Source organism: Cygnus atratus, chromosome 9 (genome assembly GCF_013377495.2).
Source record: "Cygnus atratus isolate AKBS03 ecotype Queensland, Australia chromosome 9, CAtr_DNAZoo_HiC_assembly, whole genome shotgun sequence".
Lineage (NCBI taxonomy): Eukaryota > Metazoa > Chordata > Aves > Anseriformes > Anatidae > Cygnus > Cygnus atratus.
In genome coordinates this window covers 11025876-11043232 of record NC_066370.1, presented here as the reverse complement: position 1 = coordinate 11043232, position 17357 = coordinate 11025876, and the positions used below count along the sequence as shown (strand labels likewise).

The 17357-nt window shown below is 60.2% G+C and overlaps 2 protein-coding genes across 2 annotated transcripts; one reads left to right on the top strand and one right to left on the bottom strand.

Annotated features, from left to right (window-relative positions):
- Nucleotides 1-2849: 2849 nt before the first annotated feature.
- On the top strand, nucleotides 2850-8951 carry CFAP410 (cilia and flagella associated protein 410). Its single transcript, XM_035544664.2, has 7 exons — nucleotides 2850-2980; nucleotides 3725-3743; nucleotides 4199-4245; nucleotides 5027-5256; nucleotides 5900-6071; nucleotides 6673-6766; nucleotides 7879-8951. Exons 1-7 carry the CDS (start codon nucleotides 2904-2906, stop codon nucleotides 8002-8004), a joined length of 765 nt encoding a protein of 254 aa, XP_035400557.1. The 5' UTR covers nucleotides 2850-2903; the 3' UTR covers nucleotides 8005-8951.
- A 1918-nt stretch (nucleotides 8952-10869) lies between these two features.
- Nucleotides 10870-17042, bottom strand: PFKL (phosphofructokinase, liver type). The gene is made up of 22 exons (XM_035544407.2): nucleotides 16906-17042; nucleotides 15975-16048; nucleotides 15797-15874; nucleotides 15487-15676; nucleotides 15223-15388; nucleotides 15078-15122; nucleotides 14884-14992; nucleotides 14659-14754; nucleotides 14486-14578; nucleotides 13992-14117; nucleotides 13772-13836; nucleotides 13607-13670; nucleotides 13349-13495; nucleotides 13187-13257; nucleotides 13012-13099; nucleotides 12682-12834; nucleotides 12432-12596; nucleotides 12218-12279; nucleotides 12017-12128; nucleotides 11839-11938; nucleotides 11640-11745; nucleotides 10870-11542 (listed from the first exon to the last, which is right to left on the bottom strand). Exons 1-22 carry the CDS (start codon nucleotides 16988-16990, stop codon nucleotides 11395-11397), a joined length of 2343 nt encoding a protein of 780 aa, XP_035400300.1. The 5' UTR covers nucleotides 16991-17042; the 3' UTR covers nucleotides 10870-11394.
- Between the last annotated feature and the right edge of the window lie 315 nt (nucleotides 17043-17357).

Below are 17357 nucleotides of genomic sequence, written 5' to 3'. Positions count from 1 at the left end.
GAGGGGCTGTGCAAGGGTGGAGGTGTTCAGAACGAAGTGGTCGGTCCCAGTTGGCACCTAAAGCGGCACCAGTAGCTCTACGTACTTCCCCTGAAGGCTGAGATCCCACTCTGCTACGGCTTCCACCTGGCACGAAAACAACAATTTCTTTTTTCACTTAAAGGCATTTTCTGTGTAGTGAGAGCAGGGATAATGCTGTGCACACAGCCTGCCATTAAACAGGCAGCAAGGCGGAAAGCTGGACAGCCTGGTATCTTTCAAGGGTGGGTTTTTTGTTTCTCTGGTTATTCACCACACAGATTTAAAAGGTGGCAGCCGGGGGCTCCAGCAGTAAAATGTTAGGCAGCAAAGTGAAGACAGCGCTTTGGCCAATGGCGAGCTCTGCTGGGTGGTGAGCAGCTCTGCCTCTGCAGATTTCCAGGTGATGGCTCCTGAAACGCCCAGGGGCCATTCAGCTCTGTTTTTCGATTCAGTTCCCTTTTTATTGCCTTTGACACTCATGAGAAGAGACAAGCTGGAGGCCGCTCGGCTGCTTTCCCTCTCCCTCCCAGCCCCAGAACATGAAGATGAATATATCAACCGAAGAGGAAGATGAGCAATATTTCCTCAGCTTTCACTGGATTAAAGATACCACAACTTTTTTTTAATGCTGCTTTTTAATGGTTTTATCACAATGTGTTGCAGTCGTCTGGCCTTGTGGCACAGTTAGTGATACGCTGTGCTGTACATGAGCAGGCCTGGAGGGCTGTGGTCACAGGAAGCACCTCCGAGTTTACTGAACCACTGAAAAGCTCACCAAAATCAGTTTTCTCTGTGCGCTGCTTGTAACAAAGGGAAAAAGGAACATCCTGTACTGAGCGGGCACAGAGAGAGGCATCTGACATGAGCTGTCATAGCCGGTTAGCATTCAGGAGCATGACCTAGAAATTCTGGGCTGTGTTTAGAAACCGTAATACTCACCCAAAATGCGCAACAGAGGGTTTTGGCTGAAAGCATCTCAATTCGAGGGGGAATCTGCATGTCGTTGATGTGGGACTCGAATGTGTGCAGTCTCTGATGCGTGTTCACAGGGACGCTATCTGAGAAAAATCCAGCATATGGGGAATATTTCCACCTTACTTGGATTTCAAATATTTTGCTGCCTCAGTAAAAAGGAAAGAGATTGAGCAGGTGAAATTCATGGGGAAAAAAATGCATAAATCCTACTCCCTGTGTCAAATTTACCCCTCTAGGTATATCTGTATATGTCAGATTTGTCTCCCCACATCAAATTTTGCTTTAAATAGTGGTAGGTTGGGAATATCAGCCACATTTCACTTAGTTATTACCACTTATTACCCACTTAGTTAGTGCCAAAGTTATTATCAACCCCTGAATGAGCATCACCACCTTGCCTTGTACATCATAAAGATCTACATGTCAAAATAATTATTTTTTCTCATCTTGCGTTACTCGAGGGAGTGGATTTTTCCTCTACTCCAGTTGCATATGATTATCTCTTAGCTATGCAAAGCTGATCAGCCACAGACAGGTCACCATTCTTGCTCAGAAGTCTGAAATGGCACATTTTGGACATGTCTGACAAGACCTATTGCTCTTGTGTTGTGCCAGCGCGTACAAATTTCATTAGCAAGTAATTCTCTAATTTGGTAATCAGAAATTGAAAAAAATACAGATAAAACACATGAGATACACCAAGTAGTTTTCATTCTATCATTCCTGAAAAGAAACTATGCTGGTGGATGTATTATTACATACTCAAAAACTTCTGAAATCAGGAATTAAGGGGAAATTCCACTTTCTCCCCTCCACTTTTTCCTTCCTCTATTACCTGTTGAAAAAAGCCTTTCACCCATTTTAAAATGTAACTTACAGAACTACCAGATTTGCCACTTGGTCGTTATTTCAAAATCTGGAGCCTTATGTGCGGCTGTAGCGCTGTCGGCAATGATCCTAACATCTTTTGGGGGATTTCTCTGCTTTTTCCCTTTTCTCTCGCCCCCAGGCCCTGCCGTTTTATTCACCTCCTTGCGGCCGGCTGCCTGCAGTGGGCTCCCCACGGCTCCTGCTGCGTTTCAGCTCCCTTTCCTCTGCCTGACAAACGCTGCCTTCTCGTTCTTCAGAGAGGAGGAAGGTGAAGGGACGCTTCCTGACCCACCTCGAGTCCCACATTCCCTTGTGCACGTTTTTTCTCCCCTGGGACGGCGGGGACGTGTCATCCCGACGCTTTCCGGCTCCTTCCCGTGACCGCCGGTGCCCCACGCTCTGCAGAGGGGAGCATCACGTTTTGCTGTAATTACGCACAAAGCAGCAGGGTCCCATTTCCCACGCAGATGTATTCAGACGGTGTGCATAAGGCAGTTATTGACAGAAGGAACCGATAATAACGGCCTACAGGGAGCAGCGGGAGCTGCAGGCTGCCCGTATTTTGGAACGCCAGCAGGAACCGGCCCTGTCCAGGTGACCAAGCACGGAAATCCAGCCTGCAGCAGCACAGCCGGGCCGTTTCTTGGTGCCGTGACAGCGTGTGAGATAAAGGGAGGAATGTCCCGCAGAGCCTAGCTTTCAGTAGCCCCACAGCGCGCTCCACAAACAACTCGCGAGTGGTTTTGACCGCAAAAACCCAGGGGGGGGCGGCGCAGAAACACGCATAAACGGGGACTTCACTGATTTATGCATCGATAAACCGCACGTGCGCGTCGCTGTGCGGGTTCTATGTTATTACAACGAGTATAATATCGCAATAGGCAGTGTATTCGGGCGCGGGGCCGGGCGGCGAGCAACCCCCCCCCCGCCAGGGCACAGCCGCGGGGCCCTCCCCGCCGCCGGCCCCGCCCCCGGGGCGCGCGAGCCCCGCCCCCTCGCCGCGTGGCCCCGCCCCCGTGACGCGGCGCGGCGCGGCCATGAGGCTGACGCGCGGGGCCGTGCTGGCGCGCGCCAAGGCCGCCGCGCTCGACGGTGTCCGGCGGCTGAACTGCTGGTGGGGGGCGGGGAGGGGCTGGGGACAGGGCTGGGGTAGGGATGGGGATGGGGACAGGCGGGGGTGGGGACAGGGCTGGGATGGGGACAGGCGGGGGTGGGGACAGGGCTGGGATGGGGACAGGCGGGGATGGGGACAGGCGGGGGTGGGGACAGGCGGGGGTGGGGACAGGGCTGGGATGGGGACAGGCGGGGATGGGGACAGGCGGGGGTGGGGACAGGCGGGGGTGGGGACAGGGCTGGGATGGGGACAGGCGGGGATGGGGACAGGCGGGGATGGGGACAGGCGGGGGTGGGGACAGGCGGGGGTGGGGACAGGGCTGGGATGGGGACAGGGCTGGGATGGGGACAGGCGGGGGTGGGGACAGGCGGGGGTGGGGACAGGCGGGGGTGGGGACAGGGCTGGGATGGGGACAGGCGGGGGTGGGGACAGGGCTGGGATGGGGACAGGCGGGGATGGGGACAGGCGGGGGGTGGGGACAGGCGGGGGTGGGGACAGGCGGGGATGTGGCTGGGAACCGGCTTGGGTCTGGGGGCAGGCCGGGCTGGTGGGTGACACGCAGCCCTCAGGGTCCCAGGGGCAGGCTCGGGGCTGTCCCCCGGGTGTGGGGACAGCAAGGGACGTGGTGGGGGCACAGCACAGGCCCAGGGCCGTCACCCAGGTGAGGGGACGGCGGGTGGGGGGCTGAGGCCGGGGCAGTGCGGTGACACCCTGCCCTCCCGTGACACCCCTCTCCTCCCGCAGGGGCAGCCACCTCACCGATGTAAGTACCGCGCTGCTGTCCTCCATCCTTCGGGGCTGGCACCCGCCCGCCCCAGCGAGCCCCCGCCTGTGCCCGGAGGGAGCCGGCACCGGGAGGGGAAGGGGGAGCCGAGTCCTCACCTGGCCGCTCGGGATTTTGGCTCGTAGGCACGTACCCTCCGTAGGAAAGGGCTGCCCCGGTAAGAGGGACGGATCCCTCCTGGAGCCGGCGTGGAGGTGCCGGCACAGGAGAGCAGCGGGATGCTGGCGGGGCAGAGAGGGTGGAGGAGCTGCTGGCTCTGCGCTGGCTCTGGCAGCAAATCCCTCTGGCGGTGCTGAGCCTGGGTTGGACTGAAGCAAATCTGAATTCCTACTCCTGCTTTTATCTCGCTTGTGTGCAATTAAAATTGCTGTGTCGTTTTGTTTACTTCTTCTCCCTGGGAGTGCAGCTTATTGTTTCTCTCTCTTCCTGCCTAGATATCGATATGCCGGGATTTGCCCAACGTCGAGGTGATCTCGTTCAGGTGAATGCCAAATGGCCGGCCTTGGAGAGGGTGGAGGAGCTCACGTGTCTCGTGGGGCCACGTCCTGGCCTTTGGTTCCTTACTGCCTCTGAGACTGCGTCCCTGAGCTGCCGGGCTCTCCTTGCCCGATTCCTCAAGTGGCAGAGACATGGAAATGCTGATCTTTCAGCTCACTCCTTTGCACCTTTCCCCTTGCTACTTGAGAAAACAGTCCCTGTTTCAAGAGCAGTTAAAATGTCTCAGGATTTTTGATCCCTAAGTCATACTCCAGGGTTTAGATGGGATTTTCAGGGCTTCCGTGTGGGGCCAGTTTGCAGAAGGCTGGTTGAAATGCTTCTTGGATCTCACAAAGCTTCTCATTTCTCCCATCCTTCATCTGTCCTGGGGATCACACAGAACCTCTGCTGCCTTTGAATTTAAGTTTTTTGGCTTGGGAATCTTCAGTGGGTTCTCCTTGCCTGAGGAGCTGCTGGAGCAAAGGGTGTCGGTGAGACGGGTGGCTGGGGGAACCAAAAGCTGTTTGCCATCTCGAGCAGAGAGCAGTGCCTCCTTTCTTAATTCTTTCCTCTGATTACCAAGATGAAATGCTGTCTTTCTGTTCCCTGCAAAGCCGTAGGCTCCTTAACACTGCCCGTGCTGTGCCGGCGTGAGGCTTCTCAGAGAAGCTGGTGCAGGAAAAGGGGCTGAAAAGCTGCCGTGCTGCGGGGGCCCTGCTCCCCGCAAGGGACGCGGTGAGGGAGGGGCGGGCTCCCCGCTCGCTCATCCCCTGCTCTCTCTTCAGCGTGAACGGCATCTCGGACCTCGAGCCACTCAATCAGTGCCAGAACCTGAGCGAGCTCTACCTGAGGAAGAACAACATCGGAAGCCTAAACGAGCTCTTCTACCTCAAAAACCTGCCCCGGCTGAGGGTCCTGTGGCTGTCTGAAAATCCCTGCTGCGGGTCGGACCCCCACCGCTACAGGATGACGGTGCTGCGCAACCTCCCCAGCCTGCAGAAGCTCGATAATCAAGGTGGGTGTTGGCAGGTAAAAGCGAACAGCCCCGAGCCCTGGGCCGGTGAGCTGGAAACCAGTGATGTGCTGCTTCCTCGTGTTAGGTGTCCTTTGGCCCTTCCTTGTCGGGGCGGCGTGCTGGCGATGCTCAGCCAGGCGGGATCTGTCGGAGGCTCTCTGAGAGCCATCGCTCCTGAGCTGTTTTCTCCCTTCTGTGCCCTGCAGTGCCAGAGTTAGCACTCGTGGGACTGAAAGAGGCTCATTACAGCTGAGACTGTACTAGTAATTAGTGGTTTTCCAGAGCTCTCTCCTTTGCTCTGGCCAAACACGGATTCTGTAATTGGATCTGCGGTTATAGAAAAAGAGCTTTTCCACCTGCTAGCAGTAATTTGGTGGCTTTTGGAGCCTGCAAAGCATCTTTGCATCCCTCCCTGATACCTTTCTCCTTTTGAGAGGTTGCTGACAGCTGCCAGTGTTCTTCCGTGTGGGTTTTACTGCAGGAGGAGGATGAAAGCAAAAGGCTAGTACAAAGGAGAGCTGTTGGGTGAAGCCCCCGTCACGCAGCTCTGCAGCAGCAGCACATTCCTGGTCACGGATGCCGCCTTCCTGGGCTGCTGGAGCTCGTTGCAGCAGGCTCTAGGCTGCTGTTTTGGCTTTTGCAGCCGTGACAGAGGAAGAACTATCCCAGGCCCTGGTTGATGGGGAGGAGATCATGGCCCCGCCGGTCAGGAGGAGTGTGGAGAACGGCTGCCCTGAGTCCACTGAGCCCAGTGCTGCTGAATCTGCAACGGAGACCGAGAGCGAGCTGCTGAACTTCAGTCTGGAGGAGACAAAGTGAGCTGCTGGGCTTCCCGGGCTGACCTCGTGGGTGGGGTGAAAGGACCCCGCCAGCCGAGCCCGATACTCTGCGGCCAGACCCGCAGCTGGCGCAGGTTCCTGTTGTTCCAGTTAGCGTGGTGGAGCCGTGCTGGGGTAATGGCGCTTGTGGCTCTGGTTCTCCATCTGCAAAACAGGCTCTTCTGTAGCTGGCTACTTACTATCGGCCGCATGGATCCTCACTGACGTGTGAGCTCCTGTCCGTTCCTGCTTAGCTCCTCTGCAACGTGCTTTGGCGCACGTCAGCCTGTGGCACATGTCGTTGAAGCACGGTGTGACGTGGTCAGTCCCAGCCAGCCTCAGGCATGAGGAGGGAGCAGCTTTCTTGTGGCGGCACGCCTGTTTACATCTTCTGACTGTGAGGCTCTTACTCCAGGGGGGAGTTTTGCTCGGGGTGTTGTGTTCTCCAGGCAGTGGCAGTGCTTTAATAGACGTGCTTTGAATCCTTCGGCTGGATACTTCTTGCATGGCTGCCCGTGATTGTAGGGGACTGGCCTGGCAGAGTAAGGTTTTGCCATCTGGTCCTGGTAACATTTGCTCTTCCTCCCTTTTTCTTCAGCAAAATTCGAGAGCAGCTTGGTATGAAGCCTGTTCCCAGGGATAAATTTTCCTCCTTTTCACCTCGAGAGACGGACTGCAGCCGAAAGAAGAGAGTGAGTATCTTTAAAGACCCAAGTGCTTTTCATCTTGAAGACGCCATGCAGTGGTTTTGGTCTCCACCAGATGTGGAGAAAGCCTGGTGGGGTTTGTACTCTCCATCTGTCTGCACATAAGCACACGTGTCCTTACGCTGGGGCTGTGCTAAAAGCACGTACAAGTTGGGCAGCAACCGAAACGCAGCTGGGGGACAGGAGGCTGCTGAATCCAGTGCTTAGGTGGTTCCTCAGTCCTCTCAGTGGTGTAGCCCCAGATGAACCTCGTGGATCTTGGCTGCCCAGCTGGGAATTGCTGCGTGCTGGGCTCGGTGCCATCTCTTCAATTGGCATGGGAAGGCCAGAGCCAGATCTGGACCATGTTCTGCCTCGTTCCGCTAGTTGTCACCCGCAGTCTCTTGTTCATTCATGCTTTAAGCTTCCTTTGCAGTACCATGAGTACTGCAGGCCTTGGCCTTTTTCCTCTTTTTTTCCTCTTTTTCTGGGAAAGAAAACATTAAACAAGGGGACTTGGCCACAGATTGCGGCTGGGGATGTTCAGGTTGGATGTTAGGGAAAATATTTTCCCTAAAAGGTATGTAGGGAGGCTGTGGAATCTCCCTCTGGAGGTTTTCAAGACGTGGGTTGACAGAGCTGCTGTGTGGCGCTGGCAGCGGTCCTGCTTTCGTGGGAGGTGGGGCTGGGGACCTTCGAAGGTTCCCTCCAGCTGCTGCTGTCGGGACTCTCTGCCTCAGAGCAGAGGGGGCATGTCCTTTCCCACTCTACACACGTTCACACTGGAGAGGGAGGGCGACTGCTCAGCTGAACGTGCTTTTCCTTACAGGAGCCAGCTTGGAGGGTGCCCAGGAAGCAAAGGCATGTGGGCAGCTGGTGCAGGACTGGGCGGACAAGTCTGTCCTGCGTTCCTGTTAGCCTCCTCCCAGGCAGCCTCTGCCCCTCTCGGCCTCAGGGGGGGTTGGTTTGTCCCCGTAGGTGCAGGTGCCTGTTGCAAACTGCTGGCAGCAGTAGTGGTGGAGTTCCTAGAAGGAGCTGCTCTTGGAAAATCAAGTACCCCGTTCTCCGGGCTGGCGTTAACATGCTTGTATAAAGCAGTGTCTGTCTTGTCCCGACAGAACAACGTGCTGAATGCCATCCTGCTTCTCACGAAGGAACTGGACGCAGAGGGTCTGGAGATCGTCCAGCAGACCGTGGGGAGAAGGCTGCAGGCCTTTCGGAAGAAGGAGCTGCAGGAGGAGTGACGGTGCCTGTTGCAAAGCTCCCTGGAGCACTCTGAGCCGGGGAGCCTGCCCCAGCCCAGCAGCACCGCTCTGCCCACACATGCCTGGCTACAGCCAAAGCCTCAGCACATCCCACTGCGCTTCCCCTGCGGATGGGGTGATGCTGGCTGCAAGGAAACTGCCCCTTTAGTTCTCCTGACATTGCCCCTGGCTGTGCACGTTGCGCTGGCAGGATCCGGCTCTCGGGAGCTTTCCTCTTTGCATAGCAGGCACCATTAAATCACATCTCGTGTGGCTGGGGCCATTTTGTGGGAGCTTCAGAGGGATCAGCAAGCAAAAACCAGCAGGGCTGCAGACAGAGGTGCTGCTGTGCTCTGTGACTGAAGGTGTTGGCAAAGCCTGCCGGCAGCCAGGAAGATCGCTGCTTTTAGGTCGTTCCCTGTTGGACTAACACGCAGCCAGTCACGGCACCAGCTTTGTGTGTAGCAGGCTCTGAAGGCAGCTTCTGCCACAAAGATTTGTTTGAATCTGTTGGGAAGAAGCTGCCTAAAAGAATCATCAAGAACTGTCTGGTGCAGATGGTGAAGGTCAATGTCAAATTCTTAATTTATCTTAAACTCCTGACTTCTTCTGGCCCTTGTTAGCACATCCAGCATCTGACTCGGCAGTGAGGTGGCCCAAAGAAAAACTTGGTGCAGCCTGGGTGAAACAGCAAATCCTGAATGCTCAGCTGTAGTTTCACCTCTGCGTGCCCCTGCAGGCATTAGAGCAGCTTAAGGAAACTTAACCTCGGAGTAAGATGCCCCTGTGCATTTTGTGGTTTGGGAGGAAAGCCAAGCGTTATTATCTGATTGCACAGGTATCCAGGGCGGTGTTAAACTGAAAGATGAGTTTACTAAAATTTTACAGGGCTGTTAAATACTGACTGAAACGTTGTGACATACCAAATAAAAGCTATTTTCCCTCTAGGATGCGAGTTGTGGCTGGGGCTCAGCAACCATCGTGAGAACAACTGACTCTGGGCATTGCTCTGTTACGTCTGGGTCACAGCTCACATTGTTAGCCGCGGGGCGGCTGTTGGCCCCTGCTCCCTCCCGCTCCACTGGACATGAAATGCTTCATGCCACCGCAGTGCTGCTCGAGACCAGAATAACTGCTGCACCTCCCTGCTGCCGAGCTGCTTTCCAAGGGCGCTTTGCTCTTTCAGCAGCTGCTTGCAGCAGCAAGTGCACACTGACTGCAGGAAGCAAAAGAGACCGAGCAATGCTCGGCGTGTTTCATGCGGAGGTGCAAAGCTGGCTGGGTCAGGACCCGAGCGGTGGGGACGTGGCCCTTGGTAGCCTCTTGTGTCTCTATTCCTGGTGTCAGCACAGGCCTCTGAGATCCCACACTGCATCACGCTGGCGGGAGGGAGTGCTCCTCGGGGATGTCGACTGCCCCGTGCGCACAAGCACAGATACGTGGCCTTGGTGTGAGGGGGCACAGTTTGCCCTTCGGGTGAGGATTGCTGATGCTTTCAACTCCTCAGATGACCTAGTTCTTGCCTGCTGCGTTAAACCCGGCTGCGTTTAACCGGTCGGTGTGATTTACAATATACCAGACTTCCCTTGACAGCCAAGGCCCCAGAGACTTACCCGTCATCTTGTGTGCATCTTGCCCTTGCGCCGAGGTTAAGTCCTCTCCCAGGCTGCCTCGACAGCCTGCTCGGCGGCAGAAATCACGCCTGTCTGCACTGGGGACCACAGGGCGTGCTGGTAGACACCCCCTGGCCTGGTGCCCCCCGCTTTGCCAGGAGGAGAGCGGCCAGAGGGGGCATTGTGGTTTGCCAGGGGGGCTGGGTGGCTGATGGAGCTGATGGTTTGCCATGGCCTGGGGCTGCTCCAACGCAGCTCCTCCTCTCCCAGCTCAGAGAAGCTGTGCTGCTAATCCCTGCCAGCGCCACTGTCCCCGTGCACAGCTCCCCGCCTACGTGCCGCGCTTGTCATACTTGGTTGGTGCCGCTGCTCCAGCCGCCAAGTGCCCCTGCTGCTCCCAAGTCCGCCATCCTCCTGTCCCCCAAGGGACGTGGCCCCAGGAGGCACGCTGCAGGCTCTGCCTGGGGTCCCCAGAGCAGGTACCGCCCGGGAAAAGCCGCGATGTTTCCTTCATCAGCAAGTTCTGCTGTTTCTCTGCACGCTCAGCTCTGGCAGGGACAATGTGCTAATTATCGTCTTTGTCCAGAGCTTAAAATAAGTACCATGGCCAGCTAGGGAAAAACACTGTTGCCCTTAAAATCAAAGGGGGCTCGCCACTGGGGACAACTCCACGGGAAAGAAAACAACTCTGTGTCCAAACCCCAAGACCGTGACACGTCCCCGTGCTGGTGATGTCCCATCAGCCTGGCCCCAGGACGGACAAGTCCTGGGAAATTTGATGTCTGGCATCAGCCGAGCCCCAGTGCTGCGAGCTGGGGCCGTGGCGCTTGGCAGCCACCCTGAGAAACTGCGTGAAAGCCACGCGTGTCGCCCCGAGAAGTCAGCTTTGAACTTCCCTTGAAGGTGGGAACCAAACCAAGGGAGAAGCGATTTTCCTCCAGGGTTGCAAGGTCGCCCCGCAGAGGGATGTTGACTTTGCACCCACTGGAGGGACCCGTGCATGGGAGAGGCCGCCCAGGGTCCTGCTCTCCCAGGACCCCTGCTTGGGATGCACACACCAGGGAAACCTCCCGTCCCGGCGTTAATCCGGCTCTGGCACGTCGTCTGCAGCTCAGCTTTCTCACGCCCGCTCCCCAGGAACCAGCCTCAGCGTGGGACTGTCTCCCCATCCCGATGCCCACCCCATGGGGACGATCGGCCCCGGTCCTCCCCGCGGGGACGTGGCGCCCAGTGACCACACCGGCGACGCAGCTTTGGCTCCAGCGGGTTTTATCTCTAAGACGCGAGCGACGCTGCGATGGCACGAGACGTGGCGGGGTCACGGAGCGGCGGTGAGATGACAGGCAACGGCCCCAGGGCCACGCGGTGGTGGTGGTCACAGCCAAGCGTCATGCAAGGTGGCTGGGGACAGGGGCTTGCCGGGACCTCTGTGCCGAAACGACTTGGGGGGATGGAGCCGGGGGCTTCACCGGGCAGAGGAAGCCCCCAGGGCCGTCCCCTGCCCACTCCGGCACAGCGGCACCTGCTCCTCTGCTCCCCTCCTGCGCCGAGTGCGCTCAGCTAAAAGCAGCACTTGGTTGGGGCGGTCAAGCCACGAAAGAAGGAATCAGGATAACCCCATCATTAAATAACAGGAATAAACTAGAAGAGGATGATTACGGGGCTGGGCTGCGTGGCTGGGCTCAAGGAAGCCTCCTTGCCCCCGTCTGCGCAGGGCCCAGCCCTTGGACCAGTGATTTCAGGCAGGGTTTGGGGAGGATGCGCTCGGGGACAGCCCCTAGAAGCCCTTCTCGATGCTGAGCGTGCGCCGGGTGACGTGCTCCATCTTCCCCGAGATGTACTCGGTCAGGCTGATCTGGTAGTTGGCCAGCATCTTCAGCATCAGCCGTAGGTTCAGCCACCACTGCTCCTGGGGCAGTCGGTGCCTACGAGGGGGGACACGGCTCTCCAGTGGCCCCCGGGGATGGTGGCCCTCACCACCAGCATCGGGAAGGTCCCCACGGACAGGGGACGGGGACTTACTCAAAATCCGTGACTTTCTTGAGCTCCGTCACGGGGCTGAAGGCCACCACCTTTTTCCTCAGTCCGATCACGCAGGCGGAGTCGGCTGAGTTGGCAAACACACGCCCTGGGGGGGACGCGGCCGGCCGTGGTCACCTCGCAGTGGGGACAGCGGCCGACCCGCCCAGTGCCACCGGTGTCCCCCCGACCCTTGGCTCACCCTTGCGGTAGACCTCCTGCAGCTTCTCTGACATCCACAGCACAGCCTTCACCCCCAGCTTGGTCCCGTAGTTGCGGTCAAAGGGGGTTGGGGCCCCGCCCTGGGTGCAAAGAAACACTGATGTCAAGCCCCTGTGGCACGTGGCACGGTGCTGGTGGCCCTCCTGTCCCCACAGTACCTGCTGGAGGTGACCCAGGACGTTGATCCTGCAGTCGAAGATCCCTTTGCCCTCAGAGGAGTAGAGGTTGTAGAGGAACTCGGTGGTGTAGTGCTCGTGACACTTCTCGTTGCTGGGGGAGCAGAGGGAAGGGGTGGGGGGGCCGCTCCTTCACTTGGCGTCCCCAAGGTGTCCCTGTGCCCCGGGGGCCCCCCGACCTACCGCAGCACCAGCCCTCTCTGGATGTCTGTCTTCATTTTGTCAGTCAAGTGCTCCACGTTGGCCTGCGAGACAAACCACCGGCACGTCCTGGGCCTCCTGCGTCCACCCCAAGTCCCCTTGATCCCACCAGACCTCCTCCGGAGCCCGCCCCGTCCTCGTTTTCCTTCCTTTTTTTCACCCGAACGATGCCATCAGGAGCCCGGGGGCTGCTCACCTTCAGGTCGTGGATGGTGAAGGGGTCTTCATACACGTAGGCGGCGTCGGCGCCCACCGCGATGCCGGTGACGGTGGACAGGTATCCGCAGTAGCCTCCCATGGTCTCCACGATGAAGACGCGGCGCTTGGTGCCCGACGCCGACTGCTTGATGCGGTCACAGCTCTGCGCCAGGACAAAATCGGGGACGGGGTCACACAGGCAAAGCCCGCTGGGGACAAGCGGGGGACCCCTCACCGCTGCCCCTCACCTCCATGGCTGCGTTGACGGCCGTGTCCGAGCCCAGGCTGAAGTCGGTGCCGGGCACGTTGTTGCTGATGGTGGCAGGGATGACACACATGATGATGCACAGCTCCTCGTACTGCCCGCGGGCTTCCACCAGCTGCAGCACCCCCTCGTATGCCTGCCACGGGTACGGCCATCAGCAGGGCCCCAAACCGCCCCGTTGCCCGGGGCCGGTCCCGTCCCTTCTCCGTGTCCCCACGCAGAGGCGCGGGAGATGCCACCTCCCTCCGGTGACACCGCGGGGCGCTTTCAAAGCCCTGCCCTCCTCAGCCAGTGGAAAAGCCTTTCCTCGCACCTCGAACCCCCCGATGACCAGCAGAGCCTGGATGTTGAATTTCCGCACGTTCTCCACGATCTTTTCCATGCAGGTCTTGGGCAGAGTGCTGCAGAGGGGAAGGACGGCAGGGTGAGGACCACGAGGTCCTCGAGAGGCCGGGTGACACCAGTGTCCCCCGGCGCAGACCACTTACCGCTTGGTGCCCAGCATGGACCCGCCACGTCCCAGCCAGCCCGCCACGTCGTGCCAGCCCACCTCACGGATCTGCAAGAAGCAGCGCCCGTTTTTGGGGCTGGGGACAGCCCGGCCACCCCTCTCACAAGCCCTTTGGGGCGTTCGGAGCCAGCGCGCTGACCTGTCCCTTGGCCAAGCCCTCGAAGCCGTCATTCACCGCGTAGACGGTGTGGCCCTGGCAGATGCTGATGCGCACAGCCGACCGGACGGCCGCGTTCATGCCGGCGGCGGGGGCACCCACGTTCAGGATGGCCAAGCTGAAGGGGCTCTGTGGGGACGGCGGTGGCACAATGGGGACGGCGGCTTGGCCACCGCACGTGCCTGTCCCCCTCGAAACCGGAGGTGACGATGGAGGGGACATCCCGCCACTCTCCCTTACCTTCTCCTGCGCTGGCTTCTGGTGTGCCAACATCTTGTAGATGTTCCAGTTGTTTTCAAAGCTCCTGCGAGGACAATGATGCCTCGAGTGGAGAACCCACATCCCAGCAGGACCCTCTGGGGACACCTCCCAGTCCCCTGTGGTGGCCACCACCCCGCTCCTCACCTCCCGCGGAGCTGGATCGCCTCCTCAAACCTCTTCTCATCCATGGCCTTCTGCACGTCCTTCGTCTTGGGGGAGAGATGAGCGCCGTGACGCCCATGCCTGGGGTGATGGGAGCAGGACGACCCCAACGCCCACCCCAACCTTCCAGGGCCGGGAGGCAAAACCGGTGCCGCCACCGGCTCCACGCCCCCAGGGACCCCCGGTGCCACCATGTACTCACCACCTGGACGCACTCCATCAGGGGCAGCCGCACTGACTGGTTCCCCGACAGGCTCACCACGCAGGCGGGGGTGTCCGGGGTGGCCTCCAGCAGCGCCATCACCGCCTCCATCCCCATCTTGCTGCTCTGAAAAGGGTTTTGGGGCGGGGGGGGACACCCATCAGGGCGTCACTCCGGGGCCACCCTCGCCGATGCCTGCACCTCGCTATGGGTGCGTGTGCTTGGAAATCAAGCGGCGGGGCTTGCTTGATTGTTTCCGATTTACGGCCGGAAAGCCACTGAATTATTTAAAAGTGGTGATTTCGCAGCAAATTAAGGGAAATGGGGCGATCGCTTTGCCCGGCTGCGCCTGGGGGGACTGTGTCAGCTTGATCCAAGTTGGCACATCCTTATCATCAGGCAGGGTTCCCCCAGGTCCCCCTTCTACCGTGCTCCCAGCCCTTTTCTGAGCTCCTGACCCCCTCCCACGGCAGCTCCCCCTGCCCAAGACCCACCAGCACGCGGTCGAAGGCTGAGGGCGTCCCGCCGCGCTGCACATGGCCCAGGACGGTGACCCGCGTGTCAAAGCCCAGGCGTTGCACCACCAGCTGCGGAGCAGAGAGGCTGTCAGGCCAGGCAGGATCCGGCCACAGCTGGCGGAGCGGGTGCTGGTGGAGCGGGGCCTTACGTCCTTCACGTAGTTGGAGGAGATGGGCTTGCCGTTGCGGTCGATGGCGCCCTCCGCGATGATGATGATGTTGAGCCGCGACCCTCGGCTGCGCGTCTGGCATGGCATGGGGAGGGGGAAGGAAAACACACGTCGGCAAGATTAGCGTTATCTGGGTCCATCCCTGCCCCGAGCACTCTTCCCGTGGTCCCCAGTGGGGGTCACAGGGGACGGGTCCCCTCTCACCTCCCCGAGCCTCTCGCACATCATGTCCTCCCAGCCGTCCTCCGGAGGGGATTCGGGGATGAAGAGCCAGTCGGCCCCCGAGGCCAGCCCGGACACCAGCGCCAGGTACCTGCAGGGAGCAGCATTGGCACCCGCATGTCCTCAGGGTCCCAAAACACAGCAGTGGCGGAGCTGCCCCCCACGGTGGTCCTCACCCGCAGTGCCGGCCCATCACCTCCAGCACGAACGTCCGCTGGTGGCTGCAAGGAGAGCGAAGGGAGGAAGAGGAGGAGGAGGGAGGCTGGGCGTGCGCCCACGGGTGCCGGCAGCCGGGGACGAGGGGCAGCCCATCCCGCTCACCTCTGCGCCGTGGTGGTGATGGCGTCGATCACCTCCATGATGCGGTGCAGCGCCGAGTCGGTGCCGATGGTCATGTCGGTGCCGCAGAAGTCGTTGTCGATGGAGCCCACCAGCCCCACGATGTTCAGCCGCCCGTTCGCCTTCGCCACCTCCTCGCTGATCTGCCCTGCTCCCCGATTCCCACAGCGCCGGGCTTTGAGCTCCGCAGCCCTTCCGACCTCCCGTCCCCGCGGGACCCCCCCCTCGCCCCCCGGCGCCACGCACCGTCCCGCAGCAGCTCGTCCAGCAGCCCGCCCCACTCGGCGCGGAAGATGTCGGCGCCCGTCAGGCTGCCGTCGCCGCCGATGACGCACAGGTTGGTGATGCCGTGCTCCACCAGGTTGCGGGCGGCCCGCAGGCGGCCCTCCCGGGTGGTGAAGGCCTTGCAGCGGGCGCTGCCAATGACCGTGCCGCCCTGCCGGGGATGGGGAGGGGGGGACACGGGACACGGGAGGGGGGACAGCGGGGCGGGGTGACGGCCCCCGGCTCCTCTCACAGGTTAGGGTTAGGGTTAGGGGTGCCGGGCGAGGCTTACCAGCTGGATGATGTTGGAGACGCTGAGCCAGGTGGCTTGCTTGATGTTGTCGCCTCCCTCCACCAGCCCCTCGTAGCCCTGCGGGGACGTGGAGGTGAGGTCCCCGAGCGCAGAACAAACAGGTAAATGAATGAAAACGGGGCCAAGCGGCTTTTGGGGGAGCAGGGGGTGGGCGAACCTCATAGATGAGGAAGACCTTGGCTCCCACGTAGATGCCCATGCGGGTGACGGCGCGGACGGCGGCGTTCATGCCTGCCGAGCGGAGACGTGACGGCGAGTGGCACGGGGGGGGCTCCACAAGGGGGACCCCCACCAGTGATGCCTGGCGGGGGGGCTCCACAAGGGGCCCTCCTCCAGCCAGGAAGGGATCCCCGACAGTTCCATCCTGCTGGGGCATGGCTGTCCCCATGTGTCCCATGTCCCTCATGTCCCCATATCCCATGTCCCCCATGTCCCGTAACCCATGTGTCCCACGTGTCCCGTATCCCATGTGTCCCATGTCCCATGTCCACATATCCCTTGTCTCCCGTGTTCCATGTCCCCATATCCCATGTCCCCAATGTCCCATGTCCCCACATCCCTTGTCCCCTGTGTTCCATTGTCCCCCTATCTCGTGTCCCCCATGTCCCGTGTCCTCATATCCCTTGTAACCCATGTCCCATGTCCCCATATCTTGTGTCCCCATGTCCCATGTCCCCATATCCCGTGTCCATGTCCCAAGTCCCCATTTCCCTTGTCCCATGTCCCCATATCCCATGTCCCCCATGTCCCAAGTCCCCATTTCCCTTGTCCCATGTCCCCATATCCCGTGTCCCCCATGTCCCATGTCCCCATATCCCATGTCCCCCGCGTTCCATGTCCCCATATCCCGTGTCCCCCATGTCCCATGTCCCCATATCCCATGTCCCCCGCGTTCCATGTCCCCATATCCCGTGTCCCCCATGTCCCATGTCCCCTTGTCCCGTGTCCCCACATCCCGTGTCCCCGTGTCCCGTGTCCCCGTGGCGCGTCCCAGAGGCCCCCGCGGCACCGAGGACTCTGGACCCGCCGCATCCCCGCGGCCCACGGGGGACTCGGCAGCGGCCCCCCCGGCCCCCCGCGGGCCCCACCTTGCGCGTCGCCGCCGCTGGTGAGCACGGCGATGGCCATGCCGGCCCCCGCCATCCGCAGCCGCTCCAGCTCCGCCGCCGCCATCGCTGCGCTCCCCGGCACCGGCTCCGCCGCCGCCCCGCCCACGCGTGGCCCCGCCCACGATCGGGACGCGCCCACGACTGGCCACGCCCGCCCCCGTGACCACGCCCCCCTCCTGGCGCCGTGCCGAGCCGAGCCGAGCCGAACCGGGCCGGGCTGAGCCGAGCCGGGTCAAGGCCATCGGGGGCCCGACGGGCCGGGCCGAGCCGGGTTGAGCCGTACCGAGCCGTACCGCGTCGTACCGAGCTGTGCTGAGCCGTACCGAGCCGTACCGAGCCGTACTGAGCCGTACCGAGCCGTACCATGTCGTACCGAGCCGTGCCGAGCCGTACCGAGCCGTGCCGAGCCGTACCATGTCGTACCGAGCCAT